At 43.7% G+C, this 20,769-nt stretch overlaps 1 protein-coding gene across 19 annotated transcripts in view; it reads left to right on the forward strand.

The window, feature by feature from the left end:
• WDR59 (WD repeat domain 59) overlaps positions 1 to 20,769 on the forward strand; it is an 84,570-nt gene that overhangs the window by 34,457 nt on the left and 29,344 nt on the right. For all 19 annotated transcript variants that reach the window (XM_027618802.2, XM_027618809.2, XM_027618805.2 and 16 more), the window contains 10 exons: positions 340 to 456; positions 4,817 to 4,894; positions 6,726 to 6,882; positions 10,523 to 10,602; positions 11,922 to 12,054; positions 12,191 to 12,315; positions 14,270 to 14,434; positions 16,815 to 16,910; positions 17,043 to 17,199; positions 17,677 to 17,746. In XM_027618802.2, coding sequence (XP_027474603.1) covers positions 340 to 456; positions 4,817 to 4,894; positions 6,726 to 6,882; positions 10,523 to 10,602; positions 11,922 to 12,054; positions 12,191 to 12,315; positions 14,270 to 14,434; positions 16,815 to 16,910; positions 17,043 to 17,199; positions 17,677 to 17,746 — 1,178 coding nt within the window. The remainder of the gene's footprint in view (positions 1 to 339; positions 457 to 4,816; positions 4,895 to 6,725; positions 6,883 to 10,522; positions 10,603 to 11,921; positions 12,055 to 12,190; positions 12,316 to 14,269; positions 14,435 to 16,814; positions 16,911 to 17,042; positions 17,200 to 17,676; positions 17,747 to 20,769) is intronic.

Here is a 20,769-nt window from a genome sequence, read left to right on the forward strand (position 1 = left end):
CTTCTTGGGTGATAGTGAGGAAGGGGAGCAGGGATTGCAGATGCACTGCTCAGGGAAGGAGCACCCACTATCCTGTATCCTTCATTAAAGCCATGCCTGGGGCTGGAGCGGGACGAAATCAGGCTCACGGGCCCGAATACAGAGCATGCGTGAAGGAGGGTTGGCGAAGTCTTTCTCCCTTTTGTTTTTTTAAACAAAACAAAGTGGAGTTTCTTAAGGATAGAGACAGGATCTGGTAGTGTGTTTGTGTCCCCATCCAGCCCCCAGCAGACTGTTCTGTGGTAGACACTCAGGGAGTTCTTTCTAACTTGACAACGCTCAGTGCCCATCCTGTTGTAGAAACCCAGCACGGCAGTGGAGTATCTCGCAGCCCACCTCTCCAAAATCCACGGCCTGGACTGGCACCCAGACATTGAGCACGTTCTTGCTACCTCCAGTCAGGACAACTCTGTCAAGGTGAGTGACCCCCAGGGACAGTTGGGGGAGCTGCGTGTGGGAGGCATCAGATTGTGTAGCAGCACTTTGTTGGGAAGGAAAGCCGCACTAAGCACAGTGTGTGTGCTGTAGGGGGCTGGGCAAGCAGGCGGGGCTGCGTGGGCCAGTAGGGACGATGGAGTCGCATGTCTCTGATGGGGCTCCTGGGATTTGCTCAGAGCGATTTCTTTCCCTTCGTGAAGGGAAGTCAGAGACTAAACCATTTAGAAAGGAGAAGTTTATTTGCCAAGAAGTTGCCAGGAAGTGAGATTTCACGAAAAAAAAACACCACCAACCCAAACCAGATATATCAGTAAAGGAAAAAAGCCCACAAAATTGTAAAGGTTACCAAGTTTATGATTAGTCTCCCTGGGCTGGAAACCCAGCAATTTTCTCAGATCATTATCATATCTGCAAAAGTTAGGACATCGTCAGTCAGCATTGCTACAGTCAGGGATAGAGTTGTTTTACTAGAGATTCTCTCTAACTTACAGGAAATGCTCCAGGGTTTATGTTGTTTCCGTGACCCTATTATTTTTGGTTTATCTCAGAGCACAGCATTTCTTGTTGTTTGTTTTTCCTGTCCTGACTCTGGGATGTGGTGCCTGTAGAAGGATGCAGGGCACAGGGCCAGCCTCGTTCCACAGGCCCTCCTTGTGGTCAGGTCCCTGTCTGAAAGGACAGAAATTTGACCACAGAAGTTTGCTTAGCAATTGTGTGATTCAGCATCATTAACGTAATGCTTTGTTTACATGGGCACATGGACGATGTCATTTTTTGGTATGGTGAGCAAAATTAGAATCATAACACTAAGGCCTAAAAAGTTAACTTCTGTCTTGAGGTTTGTAAATCCCTTAGGGTTGTCATTTACTTTTATGTGCCAGAGTGGGTTTTTTTGGTCTGTTTTGGGTTTGGGTTTTTGTCACCTTGTCATCCAAGTTCAGAACCCAGAAACCATCCAGTTCCCCTCCTCCTCTTTCCTCAAGTTTGTCGCTCTTCAGTGACATCTCTACCACCTGTGAGGCTGGATTCCATGGGTATTGAAGCAACAGACCAGTTTCCACATGTGAGACTCAGTCCTTGTTCCTTACTTGTAGGCTGAGCTTATGAATTAAATGAGACTTTAAAAAAATTTTTTTTGTAAGATTTTTTTGATTTATTTGATAGAAACAGCGAGAGAGGGAACACAAGCAGGAGGAGTGGGAGAGGGAGAAGCAGGCTTCCTGCTGAGCAGGGAGCCCAATGAGGGGCTCGATCCCAGGACCCTGGGATCATGACCTGAGCCGAAGGCAGACACTTAATGACTGAGCCACCCAGGCGCCCCGAGACTTCTGACATGGTTATTTAATTTATTTCACTATATCCTGGTGGAAGGAAGACAGTTTTTATTGAATGTATATAAATAGCATAATTGTAAAAAGTGAAGCAGTTTTAGAGGCACTTTGCATAATATTCACCCATCATTTTTAGTTATTTGTAGATCAGGATCAATATGTCATTTTTTCCTACATAATCATTTTCTTAAGTTTACCTGATGATAGGTTAGCTTATAATTTGTAGTAATACATTTTTGTTATATTTTTATTTTCTGAATTGAAGGGGTACGCTGGGACAAGATACCATTGAATGAATGTTTCACCTGAGTTTATAAATTATTAAACTGTGAAACTGTTGAATTGAGGGTTAGAGCTAGATCGAGAAGAAAGAAAAGGATTTTTCTTATATGGCTATTAAAAGTAGACCATTAACCACAATGAGATGAATTCATATCAGTTTAATGATTTTTTCCCCCCTGATCTTGGGTTAAGCAGTCAATTTTACAACACTGCCTTCTTCTAGATGAAGAGTCCTGGAGATTCAGACACAGTTCCTTGGTCCATCCTGACATGTGTGTCTGCCTGTGGGTCAAGGTCAGCCTTCCCGAGAGTCCTGTACCCACGAGGCTGTTCAAGAACCTGGTTCTTTCTTGCCTTGCTCCTCTGGTATTTCTTCAGAAGCCTTCCTTTCTGATCTGTAGCTTGTAGCAAGGGCCTTTTGGCAGGGAAGAGAAAAGCAGAAATCACCTATGGACGAGAGGACGGCATGGCTGTTCTCGTTCTTACGGTGACCAGTCTGTCAGGTTGAAGCAGACTGAAGTCATTCACATGCAGCATATAATCATTTCATAAGACTGGCAGTTGTTGCCTTGAGAATAAGATCATGTTATGAAGTGAGTGAGGACTTGCTCAAATCCCCAGGGTCCTCTAACTTGTCCCATAATTATATGTTATAATTATATGGTATAATGCTCACCAATCGAGCGCATTTAAATCTGGAAACAAATCTTTTTTTTTTTAAAGGATCGATTTTGTTAACAGTTATCGTGACAGTCTGTAAATAAGCATGAAAAGGACCCAATTGCTGAAATATATTCATAGTACTAATAGTTTGCTTGTATGTGATTAACTTAGGGAGGTTGAACTTTTTTATTTGCTTGTTTTTCACATTGGTAGACTTGATAACAGGAAGACATTCACAAAGTGTTGATCTAATTAAAAGTCTGGAGAGTGCCAAGCCGACCTCATGATTTCTAGTTTCCCTTCTTTTGTAAGTTGAGGGAGCAAGTTATAGTTTTCCCTGTAGCCATCAGGGGAAACCCAGAAGCAGTTTAGATGGAAAACACATCTTAGGGGCGCCTGGGTGGCTCAGTCGTTAGACGTCTGCCTTCGGCTCAGGTCATGACCCCAGGGTCCTGGGATCGAGCCCCACGTCGGGCTCCCTGCTCAGCGGGAAGCCTGCTTCTCCCTCTCCCACTCCCCCTGCTTGTGTTCCCTCTCTCACTGTCTCTCTCTCTGTCAAATAAATAAAACCTTAAAAAAAAAAAAGAAAACACATCTTAACAATTTTATTATTTTGAATATGGAGTCTGAATTTGGCAAAAAGAGAGTTGTCAGAAGAAACAAGAATTACCTCATGTGATCCCTTTATAGTCACACCCTCCTCCAACCCCCAACTTTTAGCAGCCACTAATGTGTTCTCCATCACTGTAGTTTTGAGCAGGTCATTTATTTTTTTTCTTGAGATTAAAAAAATTTTTTTTATTAGTACAAGCAGGGGGAGCGGCAGGCAGAGGGAGAGGGAGAAGCAGGCTCCCCGCTGAGCAAGGAGCCCAATGCGGGCCTCGATCCTGGAATCATGACCTGAGCTGAAGGCAGACGCTTAACCGTCTGAGCCACCCAGGTGCCCCGAGAAGGTCATTTAAATGGAACGATGCAGGATGTAACTTTCTGAGTTGGCTTCTTTCACTCAGGATAGCACCTTCAAGATTCATCCAAGGTGTTTTAAGAATCGATAGATGATGTACTTTTAGTTGGCGAATAGTAATCCACTGTATGAATATGCTACAGTTTATTATGTGTTGACCCATTGAAGAACATTGATTGGGCTGTTAGCACTTTTTGATGATTGTGAATAGAACTGCTATAAACATTCACATATAGATTTTCCTGTGAATGGAACTTTCCAGTTTTCTGGGACAAATAGGAGTTGGGAATCACTGAGTCAATGATGTATGCATGTTTAACTTCTTAAGAAACTGCCAAACTGTCATCTATTTTTTGAAAATAATTTCTTAATACTGGAATAGTTCAGAGTTTCAGTTTTGGGCCTCCTGCCTTTGGTGTTCTACCATTTTCTGCTTCATGACAAATGCTCAGGCTCTAAGTATAGTTGTGTCTCTTCCTTGAAAGCACAGGCGTCTCTAAGGCAGAGTGTGTTGGGCTCACTCTGGGCATTCTGGAGCCTCACGTTCCGCATGGTCAGTGGCGGAGCGGGTGAGTGTGTACATGAGTGCGTTGGTGTCCAAACGGCCACCTCTTTCCTGTGTGACCTTGGGCAAGTTAGATTGTTTAGTAATTTAGCTTCTACATTTGAGAAAGAACTGAATGACACCCATTATTTGGTTGTCGCAAAGATTAAATGGGATAAAAAAACCTAAAGCTCTCAACTCTGTCTGGAATGCAATAAGTAGTCAGCACGTAGGCTGTCTTTAGTCGTTACTTTGCCCTGCATGATGTAAAAGTGACACAGGGTGAAAGCTTGTCAGTCTGACCTTTCACCTGCAGGCCCATTTAATGAGCTGACGCTGATCTGCCCCGAGGGCTGGTCCTGGTGATGTTGGGAAATTCTCCTGTAATGTTGATATATGGGAAAGGTTTTGTGTGTCTGCCCCTCTCCCCTAGCTAGGAGGGCTACCGGGAACACACTGAGGACAGAGAGTGAAGGGACCGCAGGCTGCGCTTATTTCAATTGCAGTTTTTTCATGGTATTTATTTCACAAATTATCCTGTTTTCTTTCTTCCAGTTCTGGGATTACCGCCAGCCTCGGAAATACCTCAGTATTCTCCCTTGCCAGGTGCCTGTCTGGAAGGCCAGATACACTGTGAGTGGGACACACCACCTCCTGCTGGGGAGCTTCACCTTAGTGTTCCAGACATGGGGGCCAAGGGCCCTTTTCTCTTATTTTCTTTGTGAGGCAGTTTTCTCTTTTTGTTTTGGCTGAGGGGTGGGGCAAAGGCGGTCATGACATGACGGCATAAACCTGGTATGTATTTAAAAACTTGCCCTTGGAATGTTGGGGAAGAATCTGTGGGAGAGTTGCTCACCATAGACTGGGAGGCCCAGGCGCATGCAGGTGGTCGCTAATGGCAGGGAAGGGGTAGAGGTGGTGCCAGAGGGTTGTGGGGCTTGCGGTCAGTAGATGGTGGTGGAAAGAAATCTGGCTTTAGATTCAGAAGACCTGGGTTTTGGGTCCATCCGTGCCTTTGAATTTTTTCTCAAGATTTACTGAGATGTAATTGACGTGTAACATTGTGTAAGTTCAAGATGTACGCTTATTTCACTTAGCATAATGCCTTCAACCCCACCCATGTTGTGGCACATGACGGGATTTCCTTCTTTCTTGTGGCTGAATAATATTCCATTGTGTGTGTGTGTGTGTGTGTGTGTGTGTGTGTGTGTGTGTGTGTGTGTGTGTGTGTGTGTGTGTGTGTGTGTGGTGTGTGTGGTGTAAGATACATCTTCTTTATCTGTTCATCCATTGATGGGCACTTAGATTGTTTCCATATTTGCAGTGAGCCATTTAATATTTGTGTGGCCTTGGGCAAGCTGCTGGATGCTCTTGAACAATACTTTCCTCCTCTGTAGCATATGAATATAATTTTTACCAGGACTTCCTTTTTATTATTGTGATAAAATTTACCATTTTAAAGTACGCAATTCGGTGGCATTTAGCACACGCACAATTATGTCTTTCCTTTTGAAAAGTGGTATGTGAAAGTGCTTTAGAAACCATAAAATGCTACAGATATAGGGGATAGGCTATTAGTCTTTCAGCAATTTGCCCATTGTCACATTGATAGCTTTTGATCAGAGATAATATATTTTCTTCAGTGTCAGCTTGAAAGGGAGTACAGGGATGAATAAAGCTGCCTTTATGCATTAGGCTGTCACCCTGAGGCGCTGTGGAACATAGAAGATAATTTAGGTATTAAATGGCTTTTGCATCTGGGAGTGCTTGTCAAGAAATCAGCCATTGTTCTTATGAATTAGAATACTTCCCTGGATTAATATGTTCACTTTAAAAAATAAACAGCGATGTCCAGGAGTGCTGCCAGGAGGGAAAGTGAAGATAAATGTGCTTTTAGGTGACTGTGGTTTATTCCTTCCAGAACAGAGTCTGCTTATCTACCAAATGGGCCCCCTTAGCTACGTAGCAGATTAGGTGTCGATAAGTAAAACGTGTCAATCCTGAAACTGGAGGGTTTCCCTCTGAATAGCTGTAGTTTTGGGGGCCGTGGGAAGGCGATGCTTTGTGTGGATGCTGTGCTTCTGGTGCATTTCCACATGGCAAGAACTCTGCTCGCTGCTCTGGGGTTTTCCCCAGTGTGTCTTGCATACTCGTTCTGGATGTGAAACAGTGTGTTCTGTTCAAAGCCATTTGCTTATTTTAGAATTTAAAGTTCTCCAAGTATTTGGCTTAGCTTTATTTTTTACTCGCTTTGGTCCCTTCCATGCACAGAAAAAGGGAATAAATGCAAAAAAAAAGTAGACGTGATGGTTAACTTATGGTATTTGGAATACATTTCCCCAGATGGGTTGGGGCCTTCCATCATCTCATTTATGTTAGTTAGGAAAGCATTCCAACTTTGGTAATTCAAGATTCAGCTGACTCTCCCTGGAATAACCACCTGCTTTTCCCTTTCCTGCCATAGCCTTTCAGCAATGGACTGGTGACTGTGATGGTCCCCCAGCTGCGGAGGGAAAATAGTCTCCTCTTGTGGAACGTCTTTGACTTGAACACCCCAGTCCACACGTTTGTGGGGCACGATGATGTGGTGCTGGAGTTCCAGTGGAGGAAACAGAAGGAGGGTGAGTGAGTGGGAGCCTGATTTCCTTCTGAGCCCTGTTCCACAGAAGCTCCAGTAGGGTTGGCCATGTGGTCCAGCGTGGAGGACGCAGACCCCTCAGGTCTGGGCTTAAGGAATGGGAGTCAGGGGGACCGCCACCTACCCACTGTAGATGGGTAAAGGGGTGTGTGGCTGTGGCTTCTCTCCCAAGCTCCCGCTTCTTCTCTTAGGTTCAGTATCATCTCTCACCTGCGTGGAAGAGATCTGTAAGAGATGGATAGACTTGCTGTTGGATCATCCCTAGGGCTGAAAAACTCTGGGGTCACAATCCTCAGAAGCCTGGCGTTTGCTCCTTGCCACTCTGGGGAGGAAGGAGACCTGAGGTCATCATTAGCACCACCCACCACCACGTATGCCTAGTTCCCTTCCCAATGCATAGTGGTCTTTTACCTCCCACCTCCTTGAAGATGGGTTTGACCGCATGTCTTGCTTTGGTCATGAGACATGAACAGAGTGATACGATCTCTTCTGGGTTGAAGCATCAGCAGCCGTTGTACAATTACACGCTCTCTTTGCTTCTGCCACCACAACTGGCAAAACTCCAGCTGGAGCTGTGCCCATGAGCAAGATGTCCTTGCTTTAAGCCTCTGAGATTTGGGGATTGTTTGTTGTTGCAGCTTCAGCTAGCCAGCCCTCACTAATGCAGGGTCAAGTGTAATGGAGTCAGAAGCCCTCAGCCTTGGCTGCTCCACCAGCTCACTGTGCAAACTTAGTTGCAGCCTCTCTTTTCCTGAGATCTTATTGTCACGATCTCTAAAGGAAGTATATTTCTTGGTCTTTCCATATTATGGAAGGAAAGCCAGGCAGTGGAGTGGTGTGACCCGTCTAGGGTCCCAGGAAAGGTTTCGGGTAGACCTGGGATTATAGCACTCATCTTATTCCGGCTTATTTGTGACCTTCGCAAGCCTCTCTTCCAGGATAGTTTTTGAAGGGACTCTTTGGATCATCCTCTTAATTTTCTCATCTTTATTTCCCGAGTATCCCTGCTTCTAGGAACATGAGGCTGCTTGGTCTTTATCCCATCAATTTGCATGCATGGCTTTGACTTTCAACTTCCTTTCTTGCATTTTGCCATCGTAAACAGATGAAGTCGTTTCCTCATAGTCTGGCAGGGAGAGGTTGGCCTGTAGTTTTGGCTTGAAACAAAGTTTTTAGCAACCCATTTTCAGTTATCTGTGTCATCTGTGAGCTGGCAGGCTGAATTGTGTACATGGGGGCCATCTAGTCAGTAGTGAGATTTTGAGTGCAAGTTACAGGTGTTTCTTCAAATTCTTTTTATTGTAAAGTGTATCATCTGTCCAGAAAATTGCATAAAACCTGTACAATCTTACAAATTTTGAAGTGAAAAATCTATGTAACTACCACCACAGACTAGAAAGGGAACATTACTTGAGCCCCAGATCACAGTCCTTTCCCTTCCCCAGAAGGAAACCTGTCCTAATATTTATGAGAGTGATTTCTGTTGTTATTTTTATAGTTTTGCCACCGTTTATGCATTCCTCGAAATAGTTTCAGCTCGCTTGTTGGACTTTTTGTAAATGTAATCCTCCTGCACATATTCTTGTATTTTACTTCTTTTTCAACCACTGCTGCTCCATTTTATTTTACTTCCATGGCTGCTTAGTCAGTTTTTACTGGATTACCTCAAGCTTCGACTTGGGTTTTCACTGCGGTGCAGGAGCTCTTAGAGTGCTAGCAAGAGAATTGGGATGTCGTGGCCAAGGGAAGGGGATGCTTCGTGAAGGAAGCTCCAGTCACTGGTTTCAGATGTTGCTGAAGGAGCAAGGTGCAGAGTAAGAAGAAAGCACTTGGTGGTACAAATAGGAACCAATGTGATCATTAAGAGACGAGTTCCAGAAGCAGATTGAGGATAGAAGCCGGATTGTAAGGCAACATGAACAGAGGCAGCAGGAACTGGTTTTGTGAATGAAGTCGGCTTCACAGGCAAGGAGCAGACTAAGTTGATCTTAGAGCTGCTGCCCTCTCTGTCTGAGGGCAAGGAGAGGGTGCAAGAGAGGCGGTATGTGGGAAAGCAAGGGCCCTTGGAATGGGGGTGAAGGCACTGGTGGAGGGGTTGGGATTAGAATGGAATTAGGGATAACTCTTCTCCACAGTCAGGGACATGAAAAGAAGCCAGATGTGAATGCAGACGATTGCTGATGTGAACATGAGTCTGTACAGGGTCCAGGGGACTCCTGGCAGGCAGCCGTTCAGAAGACTTGTGTCCTCTCCGGCACACGCAAGAATACAGCAGCACGCTGAGGAGCGAAGGCCCAGCTGAGGGCAGTGACACAGGGAAGGAACTTCTGCCCCTCACCCACCCACCCTTTTAGCTTGGACACATCATGTTCTCTGCTGCCTCCATTTTCCCATCTGTAAAATGAAGGAATTGGATGAAATTCAATTCTAAACTCTTTTAAATTCTTTGCTCTCTAAGGATGGCCATAAAGGAGATTCTCGATATGACCTAATTACTCAGAAATGCCCTGATCCTTTCATAAAGCTCCCTCAACGATTTTAGAATACTTTCCCTCTGACCAGACCTGATATATGGAAATATAACTCAGTCAATTAAGAACACTCAAGATTGATTATCCTTTTTTTTTTAAAGATTTTATTTATTTATTTATTCGACAGAGACACAGCAAGAGCAGGAACACAAGCAGGGGGAGTGGGAGAGGGAGAAGCAGGCCCCCCACCGAGCAGGGAGCCCGATGCGGGGCTGGATCCCAGGACCCTGGGATCATGACCTGAGCCGAAGGCAGACGCTTAACGACTGAGCCACCCAGGCGCCCCGATTGATTATCCATTTTATAAAGAGATGCATCTCTTTACCAAAAAATTCTTTTAAACAGCACGGTGCCGTTATGCATTTAAAGCAATTCGTTTCACAGAAGTCATATTCATGCTCAGCTCCTCTGGAGCATATAAAAGGAGGAACATTTGTGGAGGCGAAAGTTCAATGTGATGTTAAATCCCAGCATCCCTCTTCACCTGCTGAGCTGCCAGATATTACTTCACTTCATTTAAGTTTCTGTTCAAATGTGACTTCCTCAGGGAGGCCTCTCTAAAAATAGCTCCGCCATCAGTTCTCTAATCCTGGGTGTTATGTTTTCTTACTTTTCTTTTTTTTTTTTTTTGTTTAATAACACTGTCACTACCAGACATTTTATTATGTATTTATCTATTTGTCTGTTGCCACCACTGGATTGTGAGATGTATAAGGACAGAGACTGTAGTATTCATGCTTGTCCTAGTACCTAGAGCAGTGCCTGATGTCTAGGAGATGGTCAACAAGTATTTGTTGAATGGATGGATAAAGGAATCTCACCCCATTGCAACCTGTAGCAATACTAATGGTGAATTAAAAAAAAAAAAATTCCAGGGGCGCCTGGGTGGCTCAGTCGTTAAGCGTCTGCCTTCAGCTCAGGTCATGATCCCAGAGTCCTGGGATCGAAGCCCGCATCGGGCTCCCTGCTCCACAGGAAGCCTGCTTCTCCCTCTCCCACTCCCCCTGCTATATTCCCTGTCTCGCTGTGTCTCTCTCTGTCAAATAAATAAAATCTTAAAAAATTCCAGGATTATTATTTGGTGATTTCTAGGGTCCAAGGACTACCAGCTGGTTACGTGGTCACGGGATCAGACCTTGAGAATGTGGCGAGTGGATTCCCAGATGCAGAGGGTATGTATTCAGTGCTGTTGTGGAGGAATGTAACTGGGTACGCTAGAAACTTAAAAAAAAGACAAGGTTTAGTACTTGTGGGAGTTAGAGGATACGTGAGAGACCTTTACTAATACTTGCTGGTTGGCTGAGTGGCTTGTGTAGGCCACACGGAGGCTTTGCGATCTTCAGGAGCCCGTGTTGGGTACTTCTTAAGTGTGAAAAGCCTCTGACTGCCTTTTCTCATGTCCCGGTGTGAGAGTGTGGGTAGCCGACTGAGCAAATGGCCCGTGGGCTTCATTTCTTTCTCTTCTTCTAAATGAACTAGGATGTCTAACCTTAGGGCCTGCAGTGTCCAGAGCCCTTTACATCCATCAGCGGCACCTGTCCTATGAAGCCCTTTTCAGTTTTTGCCACATAAATGATACCTGTTTCTTATACGAACCGCAGTGGTTGGTACCTGGTATGAACTGCCGTGGCCCTTGCTGTGCTCTGCCTCAACATGGTTCTTCCATTCCATGGCAACATTCCGTAACGGCCGGAACTGTGCCTCCTTGTGCTGCCTCCCCCACAGTGCTCTGTAGAGGATAGATAGAAAATGCTGCGTAAAATTTTCAACCCTGCAGGGTGCCTGGCTGGCTCAGTTGGTAGAGCATGCAGCTCCTTCTTTTTTTTTTTTTGGTGCCAAAACCTGGGAACAAGAGCATGCAACTCTCTCTCTTTTTAATACTTTTTCAATTAATTAATTAATTGGAGAGATCAGGGGTGGGGGCTGGGGAAGAGCAGAGGGGGAAGGAGAGGGACAAGCAAACTCATGGCTGAGTAGAGAGCCCAATGTGGGCCTCAGTCCCATGATCCTGAGATTCACGAGCCCCACGTTGGGTGTAGAAATAACTTAAAAATCAATCAATCAATCAATCAATCTGTCTTAAAAAAAATTTTGCAACACTGCTCAGTACAAAGTCACGCTTGAGCATTTTGTTTAAGTATCATCACCTTACTGCCTTTCAAATATATTTTTTCCAGAAAGTACCATTTGTTCATTTTTGGTCTTGGGTTAGCTGAGCAACTCCATAAAGGCTTGGAATTTAAAGTAATGTTTTCTGAGGCTTGCACAAACTATGAACAGGATGAAAAATTTCCAAGGTAGCTAAAAGTCTGTTCTCCTGTGTATTTCATCAGGGAGATTTGGTGGAGGGTAAAACCTATTCTGATTGTATCGGTTTTTGGCCGACATCTTTAGCCTTTGTGATTCCCATTTTTAAGTCAGAACCCTAACCAGACATGATGATCATTTCCACTGACATCTGTAGACCTAGATCTTCTACCCTTTGTTGCAGCTTTGTGCAAACGACATATTAGATGGTGTCGATGAGTTCATTGAGAGCATTTCTCTTCTGCCGGAACCAGAGAAGACCCTTCACACGCAAGATATAGATCACCAGCACAGCTTGAGCCACGGGGAGGAAGAAGGTAATCGGTCAAACAGGTGTTTCAGGGGAAGTGCCCCTCTGTGCATCTCAGAGTTACAGCAGATACCGTAGAACGGCTCTCGGACCCATTTTCAAAAGCGTTTTCCAACAACTGAAGAACCTCTCTCTCCTGCTAGTCTTAAAGGAAGACCCCCCGAGCAGTGTCCTGGAAGAGAATAAATCGGAGCAGCCAGGGCTGCCTCAGACTCTGCAGCAAGAGTTCTCGCTGATCAACGTGCAGATCCGGAACGTCAATGTGGAGGTGCTCACTCGTTTACGGCCTCGTTCCCCTGCTTGCGGATGGCAGTCGGGGGGCGAGGGGACTCTTTCAGCTCTGGTCTCAGCTAGCAAAGAGCTTTGCTGCACCAACAAGTGAATCTCTCTGCTTGCTGTTTTATTTTCTAGGTTTTCTAGAGAAATAGATGTTTTACAAATGCAAATTATAGTCTTACCATAGTGTTTTCTCGTAAGATGAACCAAGGAATAAACCGATGCTCATGTGTCTTGAAATCCTCTTAGCTGCTCCAACGCCTCATTTTACCATGTGTGAAGTTACTTAGAGCCAGGAAGACTTAGTGATTTGGCAGGTTACTGGTATAGTTAGTGGTAGAGCTGAATTTGGAAGCCAAACCTCCTGACCACCACCCCCACCAGGTTCTTTGGACTCTGCTGTACTGTCTGCCTTTAAAGCTGGTCATTTCCTTAATGACTTAGATTCATAGTAAGAAGGTCACCAAACCTCTTTGTTCATTTAACACATGGAAAGGTTTACTCTCTTCCTTTTGGGGAGGTATTGAAATGTTTTGCTTCAGAAAATTGAGTCTGTGAAGGAGTTTTGAAGTTTGATTTCTTTTTTGCCCACATTCAACTAACAGTAGGTATGGATATGTGCATGTGCATAATTATCTCCTTTGGCCTTTTTGGGAGGAGGGGGGCAGAGGGACAGAGAGAATCCCAAGCAGCCTCCACGCCCAACACGTAACCCAACGCAGGGCTCCCATCTCACAACCCTGAGCTCATGACCTGAGCTGAAATCAAGAATCAGATGCTTAAACCAATTGAGCCATCTGAGTGGGTGAGGATTGGCATTTATTTATTTTTTTAATTTTTTATTTAAGATTTTATTTATTTGTTTGACAGAGAGACAGCAAGAGAGGGAACACAAGCAGGGGGAGCAGGAGAGGGAGAAGCAGGCCTCCCGCGGAGCAGGGAGCCCGATGAGGGGCTAGATCCCAGGACCCTGGGACCACGACCCGAGCCAAAGGCAGACGCTTAATGACTGAGCCACCCAGGCGCCCTTCCTTTGGCGTTTAAAACAACTCTGCAATACATGCTTTTCTCCCTACTTTACAAAAGAGGAAACAGACACTAAGAGACGTAATGACTTGTCTGAAGTCAGCAGCTGTTTGGTAGAAGAGGTACTATTTGAATCTGTCTCCAGATTTCCCACGTGTGTGCCTTTTTTCGCTCTACTCCAGCTGCCTTCTCTGGTTGGCAGCCCAAGAAATAGAGAGAGAAAGGATTCTTTGATTAATTGGTTACTTGTATCAATTCAGATCATAACCCTTTGTTGAGAACAGTTGAGAACAGTGTGGATAGCCAAGTGATTCTAGTTTAAGAAGGAGATCTTGATTCCTTTTCCAGGAGTGCTTTTTTAAAAGTATTGAGATAAAATTCATGTACCATAAAATTTACCCTTCTAAAGTGTACAATTTGGTGGTTCATAGTATAGTCACAGAGCTGTGCCACCATCACCCCTAATTCCAGAGCATTTTCATCATTTCATCATTCTTTAAAAATCCTATTAGCAGTCACATCCCATTTCCCAAGCCCCCGCCCCTGGCACCCACTAATCCACCTTCTGTCTCCACGGATTTTCCCAGGAGTGCTTTTTAACTTGAGTCCGGTATTTCAGTTTCTTCCTGCTTTATTTTCTCATCTCAAAATAAATGTAACAAGTTTCGGTTCTACCTCACAGCTTCAGGCTGAAGCTTTTTTAAGTCACAATACTTTGAACTTATTAAATCAGTGCTAAAATTAAAAATCTGTCTTAAACACGGGTTGTCTAAATCTTCCAGATTCATTTGTCTCTGGAGAGTCTCCCTTTGCCCAGGTCCCGGGAACCTAGAGCTTGCAGTTAACTTGTTTAAATTCATTTGCATCCGGAAATGCCCGATGGTTCATCTCCCAAGCAGTTGTCCCTTTGTCATCTGCAGATGGACGCGGCGGATAGGAGCTGCACGGTGTCCGTGCACTGCAGTGGCCACCGTGTCAAGATGCTGGTGAAGTTCCCCGCACAGTACCCCAACAACGCTGCCCCTTCCTTCCAGTTTATCAACCCCACAACCATCACATCCACGATGAAAGCGAAGCTGCTGAAGGTGGGGGTCTGTGTTCACACATTCTCCTTAGTGTAAGAGGAAACGTCTGTTCACAGGCATCAGCATCTAAGTTGAGTGGTAAAGTTGAATGAAAACTCCAGTAGATAAGATTTGAAAGTCATTGTGTGTCTGTGCTTCGGCGTTAACTTCATTGTGTATGGAAAACATCAGAGCAGTGGTTCTTAACCTTTTTGGATCATGGACCCCCTTTGAACATCCAGTGAAAACAGTGGACCCTTCCCCAGAGAAATTTGCACAAATGTACATAATTTAAAAATATAGTTGTAGTTCTATAATTATATATAACCTGCTCATAGATGTCCTTAAAGTTATGCATTAATCCCTGGTTAAGAACCCTGCAGTACATTTTCATTTATCTGGAAACAGTACGCAAGATGTATTCTGAAGCTAAAAGATATTTTATCATCGGAAAACAAGGGGCACCTGAGTGGCTCAGTTGAGCATCCAATTCTTGATCTCAGTTCAGGTCTTGATTTCAGGGTCGTGAGTTCAAGTCCTGCTTTGGGCCCCATGCTGGGCATGGAGCCTACTTACAAACAAAAACAAAATGTAAGGCAATAAAAAAAAAAATCCATTCCAAGAAAGGAGGTGGTGTCATCCTCAGGTGAGGCTGGCTGGCTGCCCAGGTGAGGTATCTGAAGGGATGGCGGTGCCTGAATGGAGGTGGACTAGCCTGGCATCTGGTCCTTGCTCCTGCAGCCTCAGAAACTTGCTTTGGCAGTTCTAATCAGAGCTAATCAGGCAGAATCTCCCATTAAAAAAGCCCCACAAGCTGGGCATGATACACCTTTTTCAGTTTGAGCAGCGTCATGAGTGAAGTAACTGAAATGTCCTGACAAACCAAGATGACCCAAATGCTACACACCCTTTGCCTAGTTTGTATCATACACACTTGACCCATCTTTCTGGGGGAAGATACATAACCAAGAAAATTTTCAAGTGGTGTAAGGATCTCTCAAATGCTACTCTGATTTTGTAGTATAGGTGCATTTTGTGCTTGGAAATTTTTATTTTTCATCCAAGTATAATATGTAGTGTTATATTAAATTAGTTTCAGGTGTACAATAATAGTGATTCAGCAATTCTGTACATCACCTGGTGCTCATCATGACAAGCGGACTCCTTAATCCCCATCTCCTGTTTCACCCATCCCCCACCCGCCTGCCCTCTGGTGACCAACTGTTCTCTATATTTGGGAGTGTTTTTTTGTTTTTCTGTACTTGGAATTTGAATATTTCATTGTCTTATTTGCACATACAAAAAAGATGTTCCTATTGTTATTAAAATGATAGGATTAAAAAAATGATAGGATTAGGAAGTATCTTTAAAGGTCAATTCAGTGCTGCCTGATAAAAATATAACGCAGGCTACACGTAATTTAAAATTTTCTAGTAGCCACACTAAAAAAAAAAAAAATTGAAAGTAGCAGGTAAATTAATTTCAGTAATATTTTTACTTAAGTATATGCAAAGTATTCTCATCTCAGCATGTAGTCCATATAAAAATTATTGCGAGAGCTTGCATTCTCTTTTTCGTACTAAGCCTTCAACACTCGGTATGAATTTTACACTTACAGCACATTTCAATTCAGCACACACCTAACAACTGAGGCTGGCCCTTTCCTTTTCTTTCTTTTTTTTTTTTTAAAGATTTTATTTATTTGAGAGAGAGCAAATAGGGGAGTGGGGCAGAGGGAGAGGAAGAAGCAGACTCCCTGCTGAGCAGGTAGCCTGAAGCTGGGCTTAGTCCCAGCACCCTCGAGATCGTGACTCCAGCTGAAGGCAGACGCTTACCCGACTGAGCCACCCAGGTGCCCCAACACATCTGAATTCAGACTACCTCACTTCACCTGCTGTGTAGCTGCATGTGGGTAATGACTTCCATATTGGACCACGCAGGCCCAGTTTACACACCTGTCTTCAGTATGTGTATGTCAGTTTATGTCTATAGCATGTGCCTTAAAATGTTAGGATTTATATTTTTAAAGAAGCAAAAAGAAAAAAAGATACATTGTAATTTCCACCGAAGTGAAATCTGTTCCCCCTGGCTTGTATTGGGTATTACTTCTAGGATACTGAAATTTTCATGAGAGGGTAGGGGTTCAGCTAGGAGAGGAAAGGAGTAGAATTCACCAGAAAGAAATGTGTTCTCTTAGGCTTTGTGTGCCTGCCCTGGCTAAGGAGAGGGCTTCTCGAATGTGCTCTTGTGAGCCTCTAGAGCCAGGTGGAAAGTAGGATGCCAAAGCCTGACACAGCTCCAGTCTCCCTGCATCTTCACGACTTCCCACGGCTTTGAAGAAGAAAAGTGAATCAGGAGAAGGAATGTTGCTATTCTTGACTGTGTTTTGTGCCTTTTCTAGATCCTGAAAGACACTTCCCTGCAAAAAGTGAAACGAAACCAGAGTTGTTTGGAGCCCTGCCTGCGCCAGCTCGTCTCCTGCCTTGAGTCTTTCGTGGTGGGATTCTTGTACCAACCTATGCTTTGATGTTTTGTTTCGTTTCTTCCTCCCCAAACTAATGTATCCTTATTTTGTAAGTCAGCTTTAAGACAGCTTCTGGTTTTTAGTCTGTTAACTTTTAAATTTCAGAACCAAGAAGACAGCACTTCCAGCAACCCCTTTGCACTCCCAAACTCTGTTACTCCGCCCTTACCAACGTTTGCCCGAGTGACCACTGCCTATGGGTCATACCAGGATGCCAATATTCCCTTCCCTAGGACCTCGGGGGCCAGGTTCTGTGGAGCAGGTTGGTCTCTTTTTTGGTTCTCTGATTCTAGATTTTGAGAGCAAGAAGCCCAGAATGTCCTGTAGTCTGTAAAGAAATCTCAGAAAAATCAGGAAATTTTCATTTGTTTTTGTTTCCTGGGAACTCAAAAGACTGCTGTAGTGTTAAGTGGTCTGATGCTGAATCGGCTTCTGTGTACATATCCTAGGAATGTTCAACAAAATTACAGTTTTAATTTTTTTCATTCTGGTGAGCATGAATTTGAGTCTAATTCAGATCCCTGATTCTCAACACAGGACGGGTCGCCTAGCAAAGAAATATAAAGTACCCGAGAAGATTTTTTCCACACCACACACATCCCATCCCTCCTGGATCCTAGAGATTCTGACCTTTGTCCTTGTTACATATGGCCACAGTCAGGAATGACCAGGGCCTCCTTAGGATTTCCCACGTGCAGCTCATTGACCCTGATGTGCACATGTGTGTCTCCTTTGTCAGGGTTTCTGGTGTATTTCACAAGGCCGATGACGATGCATCGAGCAGTGTCTCCGACAGAACCTACTCCGAGGTGAGCTTGGGAGATGCAGATGGCAGCTGCATTCATGGGGCCATAAGTGGGCAGACATCTGGGAATGAGCACTGAGTTTGTCTTTGGACAAGTGGTTTTAGTTCTTCAGTAAATACACTAAGATTTTTTTTTTTTAAGATTTTATTTATTTGACACAGAGAGAGACAGCGAGAGAGGGAACACAAGCAGGGGGAGTTGGGAGAGGGAGAAGCAGGCTTCCCTCTGAGCAGGGAGCCCGACGTGGGGCTCGATCCCAGAACCCCGGGATCATGACCTGAGCTGAAGGCAGACGCTGAACGACTGAGCCACACAGGCACCCCCCACTCTAAGATTTATTCATGAAAGATTAGGTTCACGAAATTGCCACTAAGCTGAGATTTGGGAGATCTGGTTACTACCAAACCACCAGAAGTACTTTGATAAAAGCTGTTGTCAAAACAAGGCAAATTCTTTTTTAATGTGCTTTTCCCCTATTGCTAAAGTATTATTTGAACATTAAATAAAAATAAAAAAGTAACAAAAAAGATCATCTACAGGTCCACAACTCTGATACACCACTTCTAACATTACCAAAACATGTTAAATTTTTAAAAATGACGTTAAGTGGTTGGAAAAACTCACAATATGGAAGTTTTAAATTAAAATTTGAAAGCTGGGGCACCTGGGTGGCTCAGTTGTTAAGCGTCTGCCTTCGGCTCAGGTGATGATCCCAGGGTCCTGGGATCGAGCCCTGCGTTGGGCTCCCTGCTCTGCGGGAAGCCTGCTTCTCCCTCTCCCGCTCCCCCTGCTTGTGTTCCCTCTCTCGCTGTGTCTCTCTCTGTCAAATAAATAAATAAAATCTTAAAAAAAAAGAAAAAAGGTCTTTAAAAAAATAAAATTTGAAAGCTTTCCTTTTCCTTGGCGAGTCACTGTTAGCAATTTAATATGCTTTCTGTCTGGTCTCCATTATTTTTCTGTGTGTGGGTTTTTGGTTTATTTGTTTTGTTCTGTTTTTAAGAGGCAATCTAAAGTAACAAATGGGAATATGGACTTTGGAGCCAAGCCACGGGGTCCCCATCTTGGTCCTGCTGTTCTGTGACTGTAGGCAAGTTACTAAACTGTGCTTGAGTTTCCTCAACAATAACTTGGGGATGATAGTGGCACCTACCTCCTTCAGCTGCTGGGAAGATTAAATGTGTTAATCCCTGAGAAGCATTTAGAACCATGCCTGGCACATTGCTCTGTGTTTCCTATTACTACTACTGGTTGTATTTTTTGTTCTTGTTTTTGTTTTTTTTATGTTTTTACTGTTTTATTGAGATATAAGTCACATAGTATATAGTTGACCCATTTAAAATAATTCAGTGGCTTGTTGTATATTCACAGATACAGACAGAAGGTAGATAGTGTTTACCCAGCCCTGGAGGAATGGGGGACTTGGGAGTGTTGACAGCTGGGGGATGCAGTTTCTTTGGGGGGTCATTAAAAATGTTCTAGAACTGACTATAGTGATGGCTGCGCATAAATTCGCCTATTCTGGGCATTTTGTATAAATAGAATCATATAGTTATGTGGTCCTTTGTGACTGGCTTCTTCGCTTAGTGTAATGTTTTCAATGCTCATACATGTAGCATGTGTCAGAACTTCCTTTCTTTTAATTGCCAGATAATATTCTATCATATGTATATGCCACATTTTCTTTATTTATTCATCAGTCAGTAGATGTTTGGGTTATTTCCTCTTTTTGGCTATTATGAATGATGCTGCTATGAGCATTTGTAAGTTTTTGTGAGGGCCTAGATTTTCATTTCTCTCAGGTATATATGTAGGAGTGGAATTGCTGGGTCATATAGTAAAGGGTTTTTTTCTTCATTAATCAATTTTATGTTTTAGAACAGTTTTAAGCATATAGCAAAATTGAGTGGAAAGTCCAGAGAGTTCTAGTATACATCTCTGAACCCACACATGCACAACCTCCCCTATACCACTGGTTTTTTAAGCTTAAATGTTATAAGTTATATATGATAGACTTCTGGTTCTGCGGTGCGGCAGCCAGGATAACACGGAAGCCTTCCCACTGCAAACACCTGGGTGTGCTGGATGTAATATAATCAGCATATTTACAGGAAAGAAAGGAGATTGAACTGCTGTCCTGAGAGTCTGTCAATCTCTGCAGTAACCTAGGCAGATGAGACCTTGGCCAACAGGACTAGGGAGTTAAGTGTCAGAGACCCCATATGCTACTTTGGGTTCTTTATTTGAAAGATTGTACTAAAAAACAATCGCCTACTCTCAAAGGGAAACAAGAATATGTGTATCTGGGCTTTGGATCAGAACAGCATTTTATTGAGGTATAATTTACAGTACCCGAATTTGAAATGTATACCTTGATGACCAGCACCCAGACCAAGATACAGAGCAAGGGTTCCCTGTCCTTTCACCCAGAGTAAACCAGTCTTGTGACTTCCATCATTGTAGTTTTAGTTTTGCCTGTGCTTGAGCTTCATCTAAATAGAACATCATGCAGTGTGTGCTATTTTATGTCTTACGTATTTTGTTCAACTTAATGTTTTGGTTTTGGGATTTTATTTGAGAAAGAGAGAATGAGTGGGGGTGGGGCAGATGGAGAGGGAGAGGGAGAAGCAGGCTTCCCGCCGAACAAGGATCCTGGCATGGGGCTGGATCCCAGGACCCTGAGATCATGATCTGAGCCAAATGCAGATGGTTAACCGACTGGGCCACCCAGGCGCCCCCAACTTAATGTTTTTGAAATGGATCCATATAGTTGTATATGTCAGTGGTTCCACTGTATGAAATAATACAGTTTGTTTTATCATTCTCCTCTTCAGGAATATTTGGATTATTTCCAGTTTCGGGCTATTATTAGTAGATCTACACATTCAGGTCTTTTTTTTTTTTTCATGTATATTAATTTCTCTACCCAAGGACTAGAATCCTTGGGTCCTAGGTTAGGTGTATGTATGATTTTTGTTTTTAGCATTGCCAAAAAATCTGTCCCCAGTGGTTGTGCCATCTTACCAGCA

Source organism: Zalophus californianus, chromosome 17 (genome assembly GCF_009762305.2).
Source record: "Zalophus californianus isolate mZalCal1 chromosome 17, mZalCal1.pri.v2, whole genome shotgun sequence".
Classification (NCBI taxonomy): Eukaryota; Metazoa; Chordata; class Mammalia; order Carnivora; family Otariidae; genus Zalophus; species Zalophus californianus.